A 23,157-nucleotide genomic window follows, 5' to 3' on the forward strand; every position below is an offset into this window, starting at 1 on the left:
GCTCTACATGTACTTTTTTTTCTGCAAGAAATTCCTTCAGTGTATTCTCTGCTGTTTCTTCCCCTGACTATATTTGCCTGTAACCCAAGCAATTCAGAAGGAGTACATCAAAGGCAAGCAGTCTCTCACCACGAAATAAAGGCAATCCTGGGATATGAGTTGGTACTGATTTTCACAGAAACATTTACTCTGTAGTTGGCTCTGAAAAATGGCCCTTTCATGCAGTGAGCATACAAGCACTACAGAAACTGGATTATTCTGGGGCATGGGCCCAGAAAAAAATAAGTGATTTCAAGAAAATTTAAGGGAAGACACAGCTTTCCTTCTTCTAATAAAATAGGTAGCCTGAGTGCCAAATGTTTCTCTGTAAATAACCCAGTAAATAAATTACCACGGCAGCTGCAGCCATCAACACATTGTCCATGACACACTTCATTGATATTCAGGCTCTGGCAGGTTTTGGCACATGGGGATACACACTCCTTATACTCCATGCCAACTGGACATCTTGGCTCTGAAACAATTAAAAGAAATTAGAAATGCAAATTCCTCAATAACTCTTAAACCAACAAATCCCTTCATTATCAAAGGTTGAACCACAGAGACACAAAAGGTCATGTCAGCTTCCAAATGATTGTTTCCCTTTTAGAAGCAGAATATTTTAGAAATATTTGATTTTCTGTTTGCTGCAATATCATCACCTGTCAGGTAGCATGGTTAATACTCAGAGGTTAAAGCCTCTGAGTTTTGTTTTTTAATAAATTGAGTCTTAATAACTAAACTCAAGTGCATTAAGAATGCTCAAACCCAGGGAGTAGTTTTGCAATAAACAAATTAGACAGACACTGTTGTTTATACCTTTAAGCCATGCACGAGTAAGTGCAAGAACGAGTAAGTTCACTCATTTGTGAGCTTATCCTGTTTGGTGTTTCCAGGGAGAGCCAGGAGACAGTTAAAACTCTGAAATCCCATCCTCCTTCTTCCAGAGAGCCACCAGCTCAGGATAACACTCATGCCGTGGTATCTCCACTGCTGCCATTATCTAAGCCAGGCCATTATGCAAACACACCCCATTACAGCCATTCCCTTCTCTTCAATGCATTCACACACCATGCCCTACAAGACTGTGAGGGCATGGGGTGGGAAGAAAAGGTTAGAGCCTGCCCTTTCCAAGAAAACCCTCTGCTGAAGAGGTGGGAGGGTAATGAAGGAGTGATCTTGCCCTGGGTGCCCTGGGCTCAGGCACCAACTCACACTTGCACAGTGTGCCCAGCACTAGAGCCCTTCCCACACAGCAGAGCATTCCATACCTCCACCATCATCATCACCATCTCCTGAGAAAGCATCACAGCACCAACAAAGGGTGATAGAAAATTAAGCTGCTCCCTCTTTCCTGACTCAGGAGATAAAACCAAATTGTGGCTCGTGAATTCAAGGGTTAGAAATGAGCTCTAAAGCCCCTGGGATCACAGAAAGGCTCATTTCACTTGTGGCTTTTAATCAGACTTACAAAGAGCCCCAGCAAAAATGGGTTCTCTGGCTCACACCCTGAGCAAGGAGATGAGCTTTAATAGATCTCTTTTATGTCCCAATGGAAAGGTAATAAATTACTGCTAGAACTCAGACTGTACAATCTCTAGAAAAAGTGGCTGGCAGCACCTTGCTGCCTCTAACCACATTCTGAAGGCACACTTTTCTTCAGTGGCCAGCAGCAGAATATCTTTACCAGAGAATCAAGTGCTGTCAGTACAAATCAGACAGTTTACCCCATGAAATCAATTCACACAAACATGCCAAGGAAATTTTCCTTTTTCATAACAAAAAGACATGAGAAAAATCACTGAGAACATGATATTAGTGGATTTTTAAATTCGTTTTTGAATGCTCTGTATTAAACCACAGTTCTGCAGTGGAGGTATCAGCAGTAGGTGCAAACATTACTTTTCCTCTGTAAACACAATCCATCTCAGTCTGTGCACTTCCTCTTTGCAAAACCTCAGCACAGATGCAATCAGGACCTCTGAACTCAGCAAAATTGAGCTAATAAAGGCAGCAGTTCAGATGCAATCAGGATCTCTAACCTAGGCAAAAATTGGCTTAGAAAAAGCACCATCTCATTTTCAAGGCAATTGATTCAAGCAAATAAAAAGTGAAACAATTGTGTTTATGCAAAAACCTTAGAGAGCATTTCACAAAGATGCTGACTTAAAAATACTGCCTGGAAAATGTCACACATCTGAACCATATGTGAGATAGCACCTAAACATCTTAGTCTGTACCTTTGTGTATCAAATAGGCCTTCACTGCCTGTGTAGACTGAGGTGGGACATGCAACAGCTCAGGATCTTCTTTATCTATAGGTCAAATAATACTGCCTTGTGGACAAAAAACTTCTAGAAACAAAGGTGATTGATGGAGAGCTGAGAGGTGAGTGAGCAAAGGCACTCCCCTACAAATGAACCAACCTCCTAAAAAAGCACCGAGTTGCTTTTATAGCTGCAGGACAGAAATCTACAAGACAAGCACCATCTTTTTTGGGGATGAGCAGCCTAGGAATAAATCTGCCAGCTTACTGCATGAACTCTCTTCAGGCCAGCCCTCCAAAAGGACTCCTTGGTGAGCACAGCTCCTGGCGTACTCCAAGAAGGCGGGGCAGTGACAGTCCACACCCTGGGGACAGGCACAGATGTCCCTCTCACAGAGGCTGATGTACGGCTCGGGATCCACACGGTGGTGGCACCGGGAGAAGGTCAGGGATGTGCTCATCAGCTGGCAGGTCTCCAGGACGTCCTGCATGAGAAATGAGGGGCAAAGGGAACAAAATTACTCCTTGTAGTCTCAGGAGGACAAGGGGAAACCCAGCTTTTCCAAACACACCATCACCACTGTTGTTGAACAACATCACAGCTCTTATTTAACACCACCAAGCAATTAATAATAGTCAAGAGCTAATAGTGAGCTCTGCCCATTTATTCCCCACATCCATGGATACATTAACCACTCTATGATAATCAGGGTAGTATCACATAAGGGATGTTTCACACAGAAACACGTCAGTCAGCAAAAGGATGGAGACGCTCCGCCTCCTTTGGCTTCCCAGAAAAGAGCTGGATGGTATCTGGATTCCCAGGAAGATGCAAACAGCAGCAGAGGAGAACTGAGTTACATAGGGAGAAAAAAAAAACCAGACAATTTTTTGGATAAAAAGAGAACCAGAGCACGTGTCCAAGGGAAAGATTTGAGACTGACTGAAATCCCAGGAATGAAATTTGTTTTCCACTTCTGGCCACACGTTCCCCATCGTTCCTGCTGGCTTGTCCAAAGCACAACAGGTCAATTTAGCTCAGATAAATAGGAGAACAATAGCCCAGGGAAGAAAAGCAATTTGTTCTGCTCTTCTCCTGAGTTAAATCAGCATGGTGACAGCCAGTGTGAGGGGAGGACACCACAGGGACATGGGAGGAGGGTATCAAGACCTCTTCTTTCAGACAGCAAATAAGAGGAAGCTTGACTGTATGTGAAATGAAACCTTAAAGAAAACTTAGTGCATGATTAAGTTCTCCAGGGGAGGCTCCCAAATAAACTCTTTCGTGCACATTATGTCACAGTTCAATGAGCCTGAAGTCCTCAGTGAAATTTTTTGAAAGGATGGCACTCAATTTAGGTAAGTGAAAAAAACGATTTTCTGATCCAACACAAGCACAAAGAGTTAGAACATTACTTTTTTTGTACTTATTTGTCAGTGTTTTATGTTAGCAAATGTAACTATGGTGTATTTTGCAGATGTTATACTCAGTGGTTAGAAGGGAGTCATATTCTTTAGAGTGCTGCACAGCTACAGTTCATTATTTCTAAAAAAACTTTACATCTACCTGAAGTGACAGCACATACAAGTTGCTGTGTAAAAAAAAAAAAAAAAAAAAAAAAAAAATAAAATCACCTTGTTTTCTCATTTTCTGGGAGATGAAAAATGGAGAGCAAAAAAACCCCACAGGAAAAGATCAAGGAGTCTTCCCTGAATGGCAGCTGTGGTGCCTGTACAGGAAAACTGCTGAGAAGAAAATACCTCTTTATTTTGGCTAAAGGGTGTTTTGTTCAGGTGATCCACTCAAGCTAGTACATGTCTGAGCCAAGACAGGATTTCTTGCTTATGAAAACAAACCAACCAGAAATGTCTAGTCCATTGGGAATGTGTTCCAAGTTTAGCAAAGGGCTCAGGGAACAACCACATGTGCAAAGAGGTTTTGAGCTTTCTGAGAAAGGACTCAGGGAACTTAAAAGAGTGCTAACTGAGAGCTGGACATGGTGAAAATCAGAAATTCACCTACAGCCTGGGATAACTCTGATGCCCAGACAGCACCCACCATGCTGAATCAGATGAGAAAAAAAAAAAAAAAATACTAGAAGGGGGGAGCAGGAACTACATAAATGGTGGTTGGTGCTGCTCTAAGACTCAAAGAAGTACAAAAAAGCTGAAAAAGTGCCCTAAGGGTGGAAGTAGCAACAGAAGAAGCCAAGAAAGCTATTACAGCAGTGCTTGGAGATGAAACTGATAAAACCAAGAGCCAGCTCAGAGCCATTCAGAGGATGAGCAGTACAGCAACTCCTGGATCAAAGCCTTGATCCAGATAGTATCAAGTACAGCAGAAAACCAGTATATGCAACCAGCCCCATTTAGGGGCTGAGCTAAGAAAGTTTCTTAAGGTAGCAGCCTGTTAATACAACTCAAACAGCAAAACTCAGGTTGTATACTCCTCTAAAAGGAATATTTTAGATGGGAGTGACTTAAAGGAGATTACACACCAAAAAAAATTAACCCATTTTTCTTTTCCTCTAGTTCTTTGGTCTTGGAATTGTTCACTAACAGCAGAGCTAAAGGCTGAGCTCCAGCTGATTATCTAGAAATCAAGTGATCTATGTTGAAAAGCAACAAACAGTTCATTTTCTTTATGTAAAGGTTTTCTTGCCATTCAAATTTCATCAGATTTTCCAGTGATTTTTTGCAAAGAATTATAGGTGAAAATTTCCCATCTTTCAGACATAATAAGCTGAAATATGGGTAAATCCAAATAGATTAAAAAAAAAATAAAGCACCATGAGGGTATGGTCAAGGACAGAATGACCACCCTTGGAGATATTCAAAATGTGAGTGGACAAGGACCTGAGCAGCCTGACCTAGGATGCCCCAGTTAGAAGCAGAGAATTGGACTCAATGACCCCTTCCAACTTTAACCATTCTGCCAACTATTTTTATTTTCACTCCTTCCTTTCTTTAAAACTCACTGATCAGGCTGGACTAAGAGAGGTTCTTATTCTTTAGTTTAGAGGACAATGGTGAGTATTAGATATTGGCAGCCTCAGCCTCTGCTGTAACACTCCTGCTCCACAAAAAGAAATATTTAAACACAACAGAGTGAAGCCTCAGGCTGAAACAGTTCTTAGGGTAAAGGTGGCTGAAAGATCAAAATTAGCAGGATTGACTGCAGTATCTGAAATGCAGGTGAAGGTCATAAAATTTCTCCCTTCCCTTTCTGCACAAGTCCTGTTTTAATTGTTTCTTTAAATAGGTTGGCAGGGTCCTGGCACTGACAACCCTCAGCAACCACAAAACTCGCTGACCTTCTTTCTGCCCCAGGCCCACCACACAGAGCTGGAGGTGGAATTTTGTACATTCTTCCCATTTCTGTGGCATTTCCTTCTGCTGCTGCATGAGCTGCATTTGTCTACGGCTCAACAATTACCATTAAAGAGAGAGAACCTAAAAAATAACAGAAGAAATCCAAGACACCCTCTAATTCCCTATGGTGTGCAGATACACATATGGATTCTCCAGAACACTCGGGAAGGATAAATTTTGGTGCCATAACTGGGCATAATTTTTCAGAAAATATATTTCATGGAGAAAGATTTAGCCTCCCATCTCCCCAATTTAAAAGCATCCAAACCCAGTTTGTTTAATACACAAAACACTAGCTGTATGTTTGAGCAGACTAAGTAACGACGGAAAGAAATCACTTGCCTTGGATGCTGATTAATCTGATGAAGAAAAATGAGATTTTAGATATAGTGGGTCCTCATTTTCACCCATGTAATGTATTATTATATTGTTCAGAATGATTTGGGTTGGAAGGGACATTACAGAGCCTCTAGTCCAATTCCCTGCCAGGAGCAGGAACACCTTCCACTAGATCAGGTTGCTCCAAGCCCTCCTAACCTGGCCTTGAACTTTTCCAGAGACAGGGCTGAACCTCTGGACCATTGCTGGACTTGCCACTGACCCCAGCCATGATGTATTAGGGTCCAAAGCTGAAAATTTTTACTTGTTTTCACATCTGGGAATGAATGATATTCCTTCATCATTACATATGGAAGTATTCCATGGGATAATGGGGGAACTGTTTCTTACCAGCTGCATTAAGGGCTGAATTTCAGCAAAAGCAGAAATTAGCTGAATTTTAATTTCAATCATTTTCACATCTAACACGCTATAGGTATAATTTCCTAATAAGAAAAGAAAAAAAAAAATAGAAACAATACAGTGACCTCTGGCCTCCACACAATTTCTCTTAGAGGGGAAATCTAGAAAATAAAGGTAATATATAAGAACACAGTAATCAAATGCAATGCTTTAAACCAAACACACTTTTGTTTTCAAGGCTGCCTTGTTGCTGTAGTTTTCCACCCATTTATACTTTCAGACCCAGGCTGTTGGTCATCTTAGAGCCTGTTAAATTGCAGTTCTTTGTTGAACAGCCTAAACCAGTGAAATAAATGGATCAGAAAATGCAGCAAGGCTCCTTTTTGGTAACTAAACATCAGCTGCAGAGGGCAGGGCATGGTAGGAAGGCTTTCTTCCTCCCTCCAACACTGCCCAGTTTGGAATTCTCCTGGATCTCGAGGCAAGGTAGGTAACCACACCACATGTGTGTGTGTGTTTTAGAGGTGGAGGGCAGGGAAAGGCCCTGGCAGCAGTGGGATAGGAGAGTGAGCTGGTTCAAGACTTTTCAGCTGACACACAGAGCCATTAAACAAAACAAAAACTTTAAAAAAAAATATTTTCAACATTTTTTAGGATTTGAAGGTAAAGGAGCAGCAGGGCTTTCTTATTCCTCTGCATAGAGTCATACAATGGTTTGGGTTGGAAGGGACCTTAACGATCATCCCATTACAACCCCACTGCCATGGGCAGGGACACTTTCTACTATCTGAGGCTGCTCAGAGCCTCATCCAACCTGGCTTTGGACACTGCCAGGGATGGGGCAGCCACAGCTGCTCTGGGCAACCTGTGCCAGGGCCTCACCACTCTCACAGCAAAGAATTTCTTCTTAACATCCTTAATATATTATCTTCTTAATATCTAAACCTGCTCTTTGTCAGTGTGAAGCCATTTCTTCTCTTCCTGTTACTACAATTCCTGCTAAAAGAAGCCAGAAGCCATCTCTCCAACGATGGTGTTGGCTGGGGAGAGGGACAGACAGAGAGGGTAAAGAAAACCACAGTCCTACTCAGTGTAGGGACACTGGGGTGGGAGGAGTGCCTTGAAGCAGAGCTGTTGTTTCCCCCACCTAACAGCTGACTGCCTGGCAGGGAGGGAGGTTGGGAGACCAAGGAGATTTACATTCCTGAAGCTGAGGCAAGCAAACAAAGCACGCTATTAAAAAGCCCTACATTCTTCAGGAGGCACTTGTTTGGCCGGACTTCTATTAATAGTGCTGTGTTTATTCTTGCACAGTGAATAAATTAAGGCAAGGATAAATGCTGTGAGCTTATGAACTCGCATGAGAGAGAATATGATTTCATTCAGTTTGTGGGAAAGAAAACTTTATCCACAAAGCATCAGTATTTACCAGTATCTGCATAAAATCCAAATTAGTTGTACTCGACCCATCAGACTGGATTTCACCCTGCATGCCACTCCCCAGCCTCAGCTGCAATGTTGTCACTTTCTAAACATTAAACTTGCCTGAACAGATAAAATTCCAGGGACCACAACCAGCCACAAGAACTACCCTTTCTCTGGAGCTGTAATCAGGTTTAAAGAGTGATACAGTGGTTTTTGGGTTGGAAGGGACATTTAAGATCACATAGCTCCATCCCACTGCCATGGGCAGGGACACCTTCCACTAGCCCAGGTTGCTCAGAGCCCCAGCCAACCCGGCCTGGGACACTTCCAGGGATGGGGCAGCCACAGCTGCTCTGGGAAACCTGTGCCAGGGCCTCACCACCCTCACAGGGAACAATTTTTTCCCAATATCCAATCTAACCCTGCTCTCTGTCAGTGTGAAGCCATTGCCCCTTGTCCTGTCACTCCAGGCCCTTGTCAAGAGTCTCTCTCCATCTTTCCTGTGGGTTCCCTTCAGGCACTGCAAGGCCACAATGAGGTCACCCCAAAGGCTGAACAATCCCAATTCCCTCAGCCTTTCCTCCCAGCAGAGCTGCTCCATCCCTCTGATGCCCTTGGTGTCCTTGCTCTGTCCTGGATGCAGCAGCTCCCTGTCCTGTTGAACAGCCCTGTCCCTAAAAAAGCCTCATGCAGGTTGGAACCCCTCCTGCTTTGGTGCTTGACACAACAGACCCTTACTCAGGTCAGGTGTAAAGTCTGGGTGTTTCATGACAGAAACACCCCCCACACCACCTCTGCCCAAGCAAGAAACATCAGCTGGAGATTTCCAGCCTGAAATCACTGCTGTAATTCCTCAGCCAGTTTTGCAGGTAGTGAGGCTGAAGTGCTGGGGGCATGAGCATCCTTCACTGAATTTCACAACACATCTGGAGCACTCCCATTCAAAATCTTAATGGAAGTATAAAGAGCCAGAACTTTTAACCTGTCCAGCTCTTAGTTAGCCTTTTCCAGGAAACCAGGAAACCAGCACTCAGGGTAGCTGGAGAGCAGATATATTCAAAGAAGTGCTACTAGTCTTGAGAAACTATTTGAGTCTAATTTAGTAAATACTTGTCTATAGGACTTGTGTAGTGAGAAACTAACAACTACATTTCAGCCTCAGTTACTCTGGTATAAATCTAAACCTGGCACCCAGGAAATCATTCTGATTTACAACAGAGTACATAGAATCAGCTGTAACCCCTCAAGGGATGAAGGCTCAATTTACCATGACAGTCATAACCTGTTAAAACCACATGCTTCAGTAAATATTCAAAGCTACTTTCTTCCCTGAGCTGGTGGCCATCTGCCTGTATCCACACCCTGTCTAAGGGAAACAAGAATCTTGTTTGTACTTATAAAAGACAAAAAGAAAAAGGTTGATGCAGCAAAAAGGGTCACAGAGTTGGCCAAGGCAAACAGTTCTGTGTTTCTTCAATAAATCAGCACTACCAGCCATACATGTAGCTGAAAGAACTTCCTCCTGGGAAGGGAAATAGCCTGGTGACACAGAGCTTTTGGAACAGAAACAGAAAACATCTCCTCTGTCAAAAACAGCCTGGCTGGAGCATCTCCCTCCTCTGCTGACTCCCAAATATATAAACTGCAACAAATTCACAAATCCCATTTGGGGAGGCAGTGTCCAGAGAGGCTTGAGAACTTCCCTGCTGGGACAATCAGAAAGGGAATTAACTACCTCATTCTACAGGAATCACTGAAACACACCTTTCCCAAGTAACATCATCATTTCTTTGGCAGTAACTCACAATTCAGCCCCAAACAAGGTGTTTATCTGTTTAAATGGTCAGGTTGGGGGAAAGGTGGTTATGTATACATAGATAGATATGTTACAGGGTGGATATAAGAACAGGTTCTTCCCCCAGAGGGTGTTGGGCACTGAACAGGCTCCCCAGGGAATGGTCACAGCCCCAAGGCTGCCAAAGCTCCAGGAGAATTTGGACAACACTCTCAGGCACAGAGTGGGATTGTCAGAGTGTCCTGCAGGGCCAAGACCTGCCCTGGATGTGATCCTTGTGGGTCTCTCTATTCCAAATTAGAATATCCTGTGATTTCTGTTCTTCTGCCAAAGGGCAGGCAAGTTGCCTTTCAGGTAGGGGAGGACTGAAACTGGAATGGCATCTCACAGCACCAACCTTCTCTGCCATATCAGATGAAATGTTGCAGGTGTAACTCGGAGTCTGCACCCTCTTGCAGCGCTTGTTTTCACTGTGCAAAGCCCAGGAGTTGGCAAAATCGTAACTGCTCCCCACCAGGGTCCCTGGGAATAAAGAAGAGGAGAAGCAACATGGCTATTTGAGGGGTTTTAGCAACAAGTGGACATTACTGCCTGCTGTTAACATGACAGTCTGCCAGAAGTTCTCTTTAAAAATATAAACTGTTGCCTCAAACAAATTTTTATTCCAAACAGATTGACTGTAGGAAAGCCACTATCAGTGATATGGATTTTCTTCTGCTAAGGATGTCTCTAAGGCCAAGGACAGCTTAAAGCCTGCAGAAGGCAGCTCTCACCTCCCACACACCTGCATGAACATGGCAGGAGTTTGTGCTGGTCAGCCACAATCTGCAAAAGTCAAAGCATGCCTGCACATCTTACAACTTAAAAGTTGTCAATAAAACAATATATTAGAGAGACAAACAAACCCAGCTGTTTTCCCTAATCAAAGAAAGCATTAGCACTCTTGATCCTAGCTAGTCTTGATTCTTTTCCTGTCCAAAACTAAACCTTGTGTGCAAAGAACCTTAACATGCACCACCATGGTTTGGGCCTTTCTTCTTCCTGGGCAAGGTGTCCTGAAACACACTCCTCTGTCCCAGGACAAGCAGCTCCTGGCCCAGGTTTAGCAAGATTTGCATCTATTTTGCATAAAACAAAGCTGAATGAGTTTGTGTGGCTGCAACTTCCCTGGAGATGCAAACCACCTCTCTGCTGCTCTTGCTCCATCCTTCTGAGAAGGGGATCCTCCCAGAGAGGGAATGTTTCCTCCACCCTCTTTTGCCACCCATGGCCTTGCTTCCAGGACTGTCTCTGCTTCCTATTGTGGGTACCTGCTACTAAATTTTGTGACCCTCAGTTGCTTTTTAAAACCACGTTGTGGTGCCTGTGAGAATATCAATTGCCAGTGTTAATGCATTCCCAAGACCTTATATATTCTATATTGAAATACATACCTGGCTGTATCTAAAAACCAAAATAAATTCTCCTCAAATATACTTACAGAATATTTAATAATATATACATGTATAGATAAAGATTCCATTGAGCTCCCTGTTTAGTACAAACACAAGGAATATAAAGACCATTAAAACTCTTATTAAACTATGGAGCAGTCATGAAAACTGCACTGAGAATGCTAAGGCAGAGGTATTAGGACCTATGGAGTTTTTTGTGAACTAGAAATTAGGGCCTTTTAAAGGTAGCCCACCTGTATTAGGCCCACAGCAGATATCAAAGGAGGAGGACTCCCAGGGAAAGAGAATAAAAGACACAAAATTTTCATCTATGCAGCCAAGACTTGGCACAAGAAAAGAAATGCAGCGGCAAGAAGAACACAACCCTTCATCTTACCACAGATTATAAACATTAAAGCAGCAATGCAAGGCAGCCTGAGGAAAAGCAAGGTGCCAAATTCCCTCTTGTTTGCAGCAAGGCAGCCTTTCCCTGGCAGGTGTGTAACAGGAGCTGGGCTCTGCTCTGAGGAAGTGTTTCCCAAGCCTTGGATGCACATCTATGCCAGAATTCCTGCTGGCAGCTACCCCCAGGGGCTCCTTCACCCACAGGCACTAAAGGTTGAATTTGAAGGTTGGCACTAAAATACAGGTCACTTGTTTTTTCATTTCTCTCCTTCCAATAAACTTTTTTCTCCTGCTTGTAAATTTATACCTCTTGTGCGATTCTTTTACGCAACATTTGCATTGTGTGATTTTAATTCTTTGTTTGCTGTAGGCTGTGACTTGCACTTCAAGTAAGTGAAGGGCCTGGAGAGTCAGTCCTGTGAGGAGCAGCTGTGGGGGCTCAGCCTGGAGAAAAGGAGGCTCAGGGGGGACCTTGTGGCTCTGCACAACTCCCTGACAGGAGGGGACAGCCAGGGGGTTTGGGCTCTGCTCCCAGGGAACAGGGACAGGATGAGAAGAAATGTTCTCAAGCTGTGCCAGGAGAGGTTCAGGTTGGATACCAGGAAGAAATTCTTCATGGAGAGGATTGTCAAGCATTGGAACAGGCTGCCAAGCAGGGTGGTGGAATCACCACCCCTGTAAGTCCTCAAGGAATGACTGAACATGGCACTCCGTGCTCTGGTTTAGTTGACAGGGTGCAGACCACTCAAAGGTTGGACTTGATGATCTTGGATATCTTTTCCAACCTAAATACTTCACTTATTTGATGAGGCTTCAGGAAGAAAAAATGGGGAAGGAGAAACATCCCTAGCACATCTGACTGCTCTGGGTAGAGGGAAGAGCAGCTGCCAACACCTGTGTCTTTCCTCCCACCTGACACCTCCATTTCCTTCTGCTGAACAACCCGAGAAGGGAAGAAAGGAAAGGCATTGGGAGAGACCACACAGCAGGCTAAAAAACAATCTGGGGTTTAAGTAGGCAGGTGATGCTCTCAACATAATCTGGCACTGCAATTCCACCACAGAGCAGGACTGGTTTTGCAAGCTGGACTTATCTCTTGCACAGCAGAGTTCTGTTTTGCCTTTTGTCCCTTCTGTGGTCACTTCTTCCTGAAAGCACCCAAGATTCTGCAGAAACAACTCCCTCATCAGAGCCCTACATGCACAAACCCTCCCTGTAGCCTGGGTGGGCCTTTGGCTAAAGCACTGGTTTTGCCTGAGACTTGAAGGAAACACGTTGAAAATGGAAATTGTCACAGAACAAAATGAAAACAAAGGATTTGGACACAAGTGCTTGAAGAAGAGGTGCCTGATATGCACCACAGAACAGCCCCCAGCAGGTAAACCGGCTGCTCAAAAGCTAAGTCCCCCCTCAAGCAGCCAGCTGGGGTGGAATCTCCTTTTAGGATGCAAAATGAGTTCAGGAGGCAAATATTAATGGAGAACACAAATCCCACCTGCTCCTAACATCCCAGAAACATCGCAACAGCCATGACCTTGCAGAGGTCTTTGAGGAGAGGGTCACTCCCCCACCACCTGAGCAGCAGGCAGGGTCTCCAGGGGTGTCCTGCTGGACCCTGCCTTTAGTGCTCCAATTGCTGTCCTCACATCTGTCTCCCTTCAGAAAGATTCTCAGATCAGTCATGGCCACTCTTCACAGCAAAATCATTGTTCACTATAATTATCTGCACCCCCAATCACCAGTTCCTTCTGAAATCTGAAACTGGCACCAGCTTGTTTACTTTGACACCGATGGCCAGGCAAGCAAAGCATCAGGAATAACCACCCTATGCTCCAGGCATGGAGCTGGAAGCAGGAACCCTGACCTCCTTCCCTGGACCTCCTGCAGATTTTCCATATGGCCACAGGCCCATCAGATAACTCTCCCAGGCTCTGTTAACTCATCTATAAAATAAATGCAAGAATTTGGTCAAGACAATTCAGTCCTGTGAGTCTTGATTGGTAAATAAAGTCTCAGTTGGTAAACAACCCACTTGCACATGTTGGTTATTTTTCATGCAATTGGGATTGTGGTTGACAGTGGGGTTTTTTGTTTGTTATTTGGGGGGCATTTTTTACACCATTTTACATGGTTCCAGACAAACAAAGCTGTTGGTAAGGCTGCCCAAAAATGGATTCATAGTTTGCATCAAATTAATAACACAAAATAACAAAGTCACGGGCTATAAAACCTTCCCGGCCCTCTCCAGTTCAAAGAATATAAAATTAGTAATGTTGAACAGCAGAGGGAAAGAGCCACCTCCAAAACTCTACAGCCTAGTGATGCAGCCATAGTCCTCACAACAAAAATGTCTTACTTCAATCCCAGATCCTGGAAAAAGCTCAAGGGTTAGGAGTGCAGGTTTCTGGCATCTCAGATGATTGCCCTAAAACAAGGAGAGTCAAAACAGAAGTCATCTTGACCAGTACCTTTTAAAATTCCCTTGGGAATCTATTCCCTTTACTTCCAATTGAAAATGCAAGAAAATGGGATTGCTGACTCAGCCTAAACAAAAGCATTCAATTTGCCTAAAATCAAATTACTGATATCCTTTAAAATGCCAAGAAATTTGCATTTCAGAATGACCTAAACTTTTGTTTACTTTCTTAGGCAAAAAATTAAAATATTTATCATCTGCACTACCATCACTGTGAGTTTGGAATGTGCTTTAAAAGCTTCTGGTGCCAGGTATTACATACTAAGGAGTCACATATTCAGTCATACACATCTACACTACTTCTGAAATTAAATCATTACTTGAAATATCAGATTTTCCTTGCAGACACTGCCTGTTTCTATGTGTTTAACCTTTATTGACTCTCTTGTGAATATATATATTCACCATATATTCTGCATTTCAGGAGTTTAAGGCTAGAGGATGTTGCTCACAGCTGGAACAAGCTTTACCCAAAATTCTTCATGGGTATTGTTTTATCATAAATATATTTGTAATTTGGATACCACATTCCCAGAAACCTGTTTCCTGCCAGTGCCAAGTAAAACACAATGAGATGCTGGATTAATTTGGACTGGGATTTTTTTTTCCTTCCACTATGCTAAGTGTGTGTGGCATGCACAAAGAACAAAATGATGAAGTGACATCCTTGTGTTGGATTTGAATGATCAGTTTAGCACAGAGAGACTTCAAGGATGACCTAGACATCCAAGAAATGACTGGATGTGGCACTTACTGCCCTGGTTGTGTTGACACGGTGGTGTTTGGCCAAAAGTTGGACTTTATCTTGGAGGGTTTTTTTTCCAGCCTTAATGATTCTGTGCTAAGAGTATTAGGCACAGGCTGAGGCTGCAGGCACAAGGATAAGCTCTGGCAGCTTTGCTCACTGGGGAGGAATTCCCTCACCATTTCTGCAGGGCAAGAACGTGCCCTGAGACCATTCACATGCTGCAGGGCTAAGGGGATTCAGCAACTTGCTCCTGTGTGCCCATCCTGAAGAGCTCCCAGGATCACATTGCCTTGTGCTGTGTCAGATCTCCTCTGTCTTGCCATGTAAGTCATCTCTTCTGGTCTGTGCTTTCAATTCTCAGTGGTAAAATGCTTGTGACAATGGTCAGAATGGTCACAGCCATGGGCTGAAGGTGGCCAAATAGGTATCTGAGCATCTAGAAAAAACACAGTTTCATGTGTCTGATATGAGCAAAGGCTGGCAATCAGTTAGAAGTGCATGCTGAGGTCAGAAAACAGAGTCTGTTCAACTGGCAAGACTTAGAAGCCTTCACAGAATGGCCATAAAGGACCAGACCTTATCTGCCGGGAAAAAAAAAGCAGAGGGGAAACCCTTCATTAGGGTCTAGGAGAAAAACAAACAGACAAAAGACTAAACAAAACCCCTAGAAAGTTTCCGAGACATTTCTTTTTTATATTTTAGTTATGCTTAAAGTATGAGAACAAACTCTCAAGGTTAGTCATGGTTTTACTTCCATATCCAATAAACAAGCAAGCCCATAGAATAAAATCAATGTTGTTTGTCAGTCTGGACAGGACATGAGCACTTCTCCACAGGATGAGCTATTGTAGAAGCCGTGTCAATGGCAGTGACTCAGCACCACAGCCTGTCTCAAGGGCAGTGTGTCTGCAGCTTTGGGAAAAGGTTCTTCCCCCAGAGGGTGGTGGGGCACTGAACAGGCTTCCCAGGGAAATCATCACAGCCTCAAGGCTCCCAGAGCTCAAGGAGCATTTGTACAACACAGTGGGATTATTGGGGTGTCCTGTGCAGGGCGAAGACTTTCTGATCCTTGTGAGTCCCTTTCAACTCAGCGTATTCTACAAACTCCAAAACCTACTGGAGAGGCTTTTTTGGGAGGTTCAAGAACTAATACATAAAGCCTTCAAAGCTCAGTCTCACCAACATTAATTTACCAGGGTATTAATTTTATTCTCATCATTCAGAGCTCCAGGATTTCAATAGCTGAGCATCCAAAGTATCCACAGAAACAATGTCTGTTTGTTTTATTCTCTCATCAGTTCTCCATTTCCACACTAAAAACACAGTGAAGAATCATAAGTGCATCATGACAACAGCACATTTGAATAGATTATAGAACAGGAGTATAAATATATCAAGAGAAAAGAAAAGCAATTACAGTGTTCATTAAGTTTTAAACACCCTTCTGTTCATGCCTCCTTTATTTACTTGCTGTAAGTGGTAATATCCACTCATAGACCAGGTGCTTTGCCTCACCTTTCACCACCATCCTAAAAGCAATCCAGATATCAATTAAGTTCTATATCATACTACACTTTAAGGGAAAAATCAGACTAACTTTATTATTAAACAACAATAATTTCTTTCCCTAAAATATGGGAAAATCATATTTTCATTTGTTTCCACTGCATGTCAGTCTCAAGCACAAAGATCTTAATGCATCTCTTAGCAATATAAATCCATCCCAGAAATCTGATTGATTAGAACTGAGGCCCCCAATCTGATAAATTCCAGGTTTTAACAGGAAGCAGTGAACACACCAACAGGACACTTGCAACCTTCAGGTAACCCTTCACTGCCCTCAGATCACTAAGTCCTTACACCAAGCTGACATCCTGGGATAAGCTGACCTTCAGGAGACCTAATCAACCTGAAAGAAGAACTAAAAACTTGAGTGAAAAGAAAAGGGTAAAATGCTTCACAGACTTCCAAGAGGTTGCCTGCTTTTTCTGTTTAAAGAATATTACACCTCTTCCAGCTGTTTGTGTTGCCCCCCACCTGGAAGCTAGATTCAACAGTATATTAAAAAAACAAACAAGAAGCAGCAATCTGAATTATTCCATAACTGATTTACTTGGAGCAAGTTAAGAGACGCTCCAGTGAACCAGCAGAGCTGCCAAGGAGACAAACAGTGCGTGGGTGTAGTGACGTCCCTCACTGATACAACAAATTCAAGCATAATTCAGTCTAATTCCTTCTAAATTAGTTTAAATAAAAGGTCTTTTGTATCACTGGAAAAAACCGGCAGAATTGCTGACACACAGTTCTGTTCTTCAGGTTAAAATCACAGACCTGTGTATGCACACAGGTGGATAAACATAAGGAAATCCCTGACTTCTGTAAGAGACACAGAGAACACATTTTCTCTGTCACTTCTTTTATTTTACAGCTCCTCCAAGTAGAGACCCTGTCATGGACTTCATTACATTCCAAAATCTGTGGCTGTGCATGGAATGGTTTTATTAAGAAGGAAGATACAGCCTCCAGCATGTGAAACAAATACATCATGAAACACATTTTAATATGAGCAGCAGAGGGGCCTTTTCTACATTTGAACCATCCAAAGCATTACAGTCTCCTTTTCTGCCCCTGCTTTTTCTAAGAGTCTCACTACTATTTACTGTCTCAAGAAAAAGCCATAAACTTCATATCCCATCTCATTCAAACATCAAGGGATCCAAGCCCTGGCAAGCAGTTCTGTGACCAGAATTTGTTTCTTATTATTTACATTGCTGAAGGACAGATTAATCATTTTAACATACCATTAGATCTCTTTTTTTTCTGTACACTGAAACTATGCTTATGTACCCTGAGTGCCAGTAGGTCACATCTCTGGAGCACTGCCAGGCTCCTTTCCAAGATGCTTTGCCTCCCTTTCTATCTTCTGTATCATTTATTTTTAATATACATTTCATATTATTATTCTAATGTATTAACTAACTTCCAACCTCTCCTCCTCAGGTGAATGCTCAGAATTAAAAGACACTCTGAAATACCACAAATCAAGACCAATCCTTCAAATCTCAATCAGGGCTTTTCGGAAAATCTGAGTCTTCACACAAAGGTCTACACTGAGCAGCAAAATCAGTCTTGCCTCTTGTTCTCACAGGAATTGGTGTGATATAAGGTGCACCTCCAATCCAACAGCCCTTATACATGGGGTAATATCATTAAAAGGTAGAACAGCATCCCATGCCAAACCTGCAAGCAGCAGGAATTGAACCTTCTGCTGTTGCACCTTTCTATTATTACACTATCTATTCTTACTACCTCTTGGATAATTCATGAAAAATTAGAAGTTGAATCAATGGGTGTTTCACACAGCTTTTTTGCTGGGTCTTCTCCTTGCCAGCCCCCCATATGAATTAACCTGTAGCTTTATCTTTGCATTTGAAAGTCTCCAGGTTTCTAAACATGCTACATTCAGATGCCTGGGCTTTCCTCAGGAATGTGACAGCCATTTCCCTTCATGAGAAAGGCAGATGAAAGGACTTAGGCAGCTTTTCAGCACACCAAGTTGAGATACCTGACAGGTTCTGCAGAAACATTTTGCTGGATCAGCAATATCTTTGTTGAATCACCCAGCAGGAAAAGTGTGCAGAGCATCCATTAAAATACAATCAGTCAGTGGTAACCTTACCTTCCCGAGTTCTGAAGTCATCCTCAAGGAATTTATTAAAATTGCCACACAACCCACAGGTCTTATTATAGTGCTTTTCTTGAAGCAGAATCTGAATGTCTCCACTGGCATCAATCTTCACCACAAAGCCGTGCTCATCGCTGGATATTTTATAATAACCTGCCTCCTTCTCTATAAATATACCATTGGAGGCAAAAGGTATGGAAACCCTGGGGTGAAAAAAAACCAGGAAATTCTCAGCATGTGACACACACAACCCATCAGGTTGTTTTTCTGCTAGAATAATAGTTCCTACAGGTACCTTTTGTCGTCCTGCATCACAACTCCATCTAAAGAGAGGCGAAGACTGAAATATTCTCCGAGATACACAGAGAAACCAACTTTGTTCCCATCCTGGTAATCACCTGAGGAGATGAGACACAAGCAAATACTCTAAGTTCTGGGGCTCAGGAGGACAATTTGTAGTCAGTAAAAACTTCTTTTAAACTATGACCAACACAGAATAGTTATTAGTGAATATAAAAACATCTACCAAAGCAGTTGGTATGAAAGTCCCATACAGTTTTGGTATGGGATTATATCATCATGGGATTATATATGGGAAATATATCATCATTTCTATGCCCAAGAATAACTCTACAGAGGCCTATGCTAATTCCAAAGCCTTCTGTCCTAGAAGATGGGAATATTTCTTACTGATGTGGTTTAGAATACAGATAAAATTAGTTCTAAAGTATTGTATAGTTCATATTCCTGGGCTCAGCTTTAACACAGCCACATCTCCCTAAAAAATTCAAAATTAATAAAGGTCTTCTTTTTTAGTAGGAGTAGTAAGAAAATCCTTGTTTCTCAGCAGCCTATTTATGTGTGAGCCACATTACCAAGGGATAACAGAAGCCCCTGAAGTAATCCCACTGTACAAAAATAAGGCCAAAAAAACCTAATAGAAACCACAGACAAACAAAAAGAACCCAAACCAAGACCTCTTTTTATGCAGTGATCCCTCCTCTCTGAAAAAGGGGAATTATTTGTCTTTTTTCCCAGTGATGAGACCCAGCTCAGACTCACCTAATAGTGTGAAGGAGTGCTTGTGACAGTCCCCAGCAAGGAGGTAGCTGCAGTCCCCAGCAAAATTGTACAAGGAGCCATCAAATGTTTTGATGTGATCATTCCCAAAAAGGCTGCAACGGGCAACTGATGACTCCTGAAGTGAAGCACCTGATAACTCTGGGTATCAAAACACAACATTAACTTGCAATTTAAAACAATAATTTTTGCAGTTCAGGAATTTCTACCCAGTGATGTCCTGGTAGCTTCCAGGCAGACTGCAAGCCTGGTATGGCAGTCCATAGGACCACAGCTATTATTAAATGCATTACTGAAATGCTTTCTTTTGCTTTATTTCCACCAGTTCAAAGCTTGCATGGGTAATATAAATCCTGACCCTTTGAGGAATGTCATGTATTCATTTGTGCCTGCCTGCAACCCCACTAAAGCCTACATGGCACTAGGAAAGCCCCATATCTGGTTAGTCAAACATCCCTGACTTCAAGGAGTGTCTGGGACTCAACACAGTGCCTGTTTCAAGGTAAAGAGGCAAAAGGAATGACTTTATTGATGCCTTCAGCATAGTGAGAATAATCCCTGAGTCAGTACAAAAAGGGGAAGCGGGACTCATATGTCGCAAAAAAAATAGTGAAAATATATTCTAGTCCAAACCTGTTTTCTTACCTGTGATTACAGCGGCCAGCAGTAGGTTTATTTGCAGCACTGTCAAGAGGAACATCTGTTAAAAAAATCAAAGAGACAATTTAGAGTATTCTTAGTTTGAAACACAGCCTGCCTCACAACTCCTCATCACTTTCTATCCTTTCCTTGTAAGGAAAATTATTCTTGAGGTTCTGCAACATTTCAGAAAGCCACAATCCATGCAGACAGTTGTGGCAATTCAGCTGTCCTCCATCCTGCTATAACTAGGTAATCTAGGAGAGTTATTAATTATTCTTTGACCCCATTTTCACTTGTGGCAGGGAAGTGAGTTACCTCCATGGCAAGCCAACACAGACACACATTGCAATTCCCCTCATTTAAACACCCTGCACACAAAGCCTTTAATGCACAGATTATTTCTCAACCAGCCTGATATGAAGCAGCAGCCCAGACTGGCTCAGCCAAGCTGGCTCCAGAAGTCACCTCTGCAGCACAAGATTTGCACCCTGACCAAACATCCACAGAGAGAAAAAAAGAAAATACAGGTTTTGCACCAGCCAGCAGGTTTGCTTGGCAGACCATTGTAACCACATAATCCACTGATTTCAGGGTGATAATGGGCTTGAGATAAGGGGCAAGAAAGAAAAAGAGGAAATCGTGAGAGATTAGAGACCCAGAGTGAAAATTTTCATTCAACAAAATCAGTTTTAGCATTGCCTCCTGCTTTCTACAACCAGAACGTCAATCTTGGTTTTTCATATGTTTATAAATACCTCCAGGATGGCCAGGCCTTTAAAAATAATAATTAATAATAGGATAGGAGGGTCATGTAGATAGCGAACTACATCAGTTCTGTGGCAAAACACCAACTGTTAAGGATGAAAGCTGTAGGGAGCTCCATCTAAGGGGATTAATTTCAGTGATCATATAAGCAACTAGAGAGATTTAAATATACCAAAGTTAATGTATTAATGCCAGAAAACCAGACATAGCTTTTCCTAAAAGAATGCTCCAATTAAAGACTAGAATGCATTTTGCAAAGACAAATTAAACATTCAGGTATAGATACACACTTATTGCTGTTAATTATGTAGGTCCAACTCAAAGTCATATAAATAAACACAGAGTTTGACTTAGTTACACAAGACAGGAAAAGAAAGACCTATTCTACAACTCAATCTAATATAATGCTGCAAATCCCAAACTGACATAAGGCTGCAAGATAGCTCAGGAGTGGAAACTGCATGGGAATGATACTATAAAGAATGGTGAAGAAAACAGTAAGCATTATTATTCTCAGATTACACACTTGCTGCTGTATTTCTGGTGCATGCACAGTGTTATTGTGATGAATCAGACACTGCTGTTCTTTGTTAACCCTTTTGTTTTACAAAGCAGGCAGAGAAAAAGGCAAGGTGTAAATCCTTTCCCATCAGTCCCCTTCCACCTCCCACTCTGTTCTGAACTGCAGATGGAGTTTCCCCCCAAATCTAACAGAGCAACTGCCATTTAGAAATCAGAAAACAATCCAGTAAGAGCTGCCAGTATAAAACCCTCTACAGTTTTATCACTGGCTTAATTAGAAATGAATGTACCTTCTGTGCGAGACTCCTCTTGCACATGAGCAAGAAACGCCTCCAGTTTCCACCTCAAACCTACACCACCATCGTTCCCCTGGTGCTTCAGAAGTCAAGACTGGAATGGCTTTGGTTTGAAACCTCTTGTTTTTGTACAAGCCAGGAACTCTTGTCCATTTAAGAGGAAAGATAAAAAACGCAGACGTCACATCCGCCCGATTCTCAAGACAATAGATTAAATTGCTATCGTGGAAATCAGGCACTCTTAATTGCCAGGAAGGTACAATGAGGGGAAATAGTTTTACAAAACTGACAGATAAAGTCTTTGAAATATATTTCACATGTGTATGTGTGACAAATCTCACTGGCTGAGCCAACAGGCAGCATATTTATTTGACAGAACATTATTCAACAGGAATAGTAGGATGCCCCACACTTCAAAGGCCACAGAATCATTAAGCCTTTTTTTCTAAACAACTGCCTTAAAGGAGAAAGAAAAATCCAGTAATGCCCTGGGTTTATTCTATAGGTGCAAACATACTTGAATTTTGTCACCTTCTATCAGAGCAATATATTTGATCCTTGAAATGTTCCTCTGGAACAACGCATGGAAACAAGTTAATCCTCCTCTCACTTGTTTGCAGAGTGGTCACCAAATTGATGGCATGTGTACAGCAGTGAGCAAAACCACACCAAAGTCAGAGTTTGTCAAGTCTTACTTGACTTTAGATGTCCCATTTTTCATATTTTCAATAAATACTAGGATTTTAAAAAGGTCTTATGAGATGCACTGAGTGGGAATTCTTCTCTCCTGTTGGATCCAGCTGCCACATCTCAGCAGGTCCTTCCTACCCTGAGAGTCTGAACATGAGTGATCCCAGAGAGACGTTCCCCATATCTGTGGAACCTCTGGGAATGCCAGCACTATTCAGGATAGGGGGAATTAGATCTTCTATCACCACAGTCTCTTGTCATCTTCTTGGTTCTAATCCTTTCATGTCCTGAGCCCCATAATTCTCTTCATTTGGCAACTTCCTCTCACAAATGGAAATCCAGCAGGGCTTTGATTTGCACTTTTTCATTTGGCACATAGGGAAGGTGGAGTGAATACCTGGAAAAATTCCTTAAAAACAAGAAAAGTGCTGGTTCAGACAAGCCAGACACTGTGACGCTCCTCAGGCACGTCAGGAACCTTGGGGAACACAACAAGCAAAATTAGTTGAGATAGACACAAAGAACAAACTTCCTTTTTTTCATCCTGGCTCTTTTTTCTCCCCAAAAAATAAGGAAATGGTAATTAAAGAGTGCATTTATTCATTGATATTGTTTCTACACAAAGCTTAGTGATAATTGGGCATTTCTGAAAAGTAATTTTCCAAACAGCACATCTGAAACACAGGAGAAAATATACAAGCAGCTATGAAGTGTTGCCAAAAAAAACAATCTATAGTCCATTCTTGGAAACAGCACAGGAAGATTTTCTGAGAAAAA

At 42.3% G+C, this 23,157-nt stretch overlaps 1 protein-coding gene across 1 annotated transcript in view; it reads right to left on the bottom strand.

Moving 5' to 3' along the window:
• The window catches only part of VWF (von Willebrand factor), a 112,947-nt gene extending 91,146 nt beyond the window's left edge, over positions 1-21,801 (bottom strand). The window contains exons 1-8 of the mRNA XM_083860020.1: positions 21,685-21,801; positions 20,111-20,165; positions 19,448-19,606; positions 18,681-18,783; positions 18,380-18,588; positions 10,036-10,160; positions 2,574-2,790; positions 392-514 (exon numbers count right to left, since the gene is read on the bottom strand). Of these exons, the coding sequence (XP_083716146.1) occupies positions 392-514; positions 2,574-2,790; positions 10,036-10,160; positions 18,380-18,588; positions 18,681-18,783; positions 19,448-19,606; positions 20,111-20,165; positions 21,685-21,711 (1,018 nt within the window). The 5' untranslated portion in view covers positions 21,712-21,801. The remainder of the gene's footprint in view (positions 1-391; positions 515-2,573; positions 2,791-10,035; positions 10,161-18,379; positions 18,589-18,680; positions 18,784-19,447; positions 19,607-20,110; positions 20,166-21,684) is intronic.
• Between the last annotated feature and the right edge of the window lie 1,356 nt (positions 21,802-23,157).

Source organism: Zosterops lateralis (genome assembly GCF_965231275.1).
Source record: "Zosterops lateralis genome assembly, chromosome: 4".
Lineage (NCBI taxonomy): Eukaryota > Metazoa > Chordata > Aves > Passeriformes > Zosteropidae > Zosterops > Zosterops lateralis.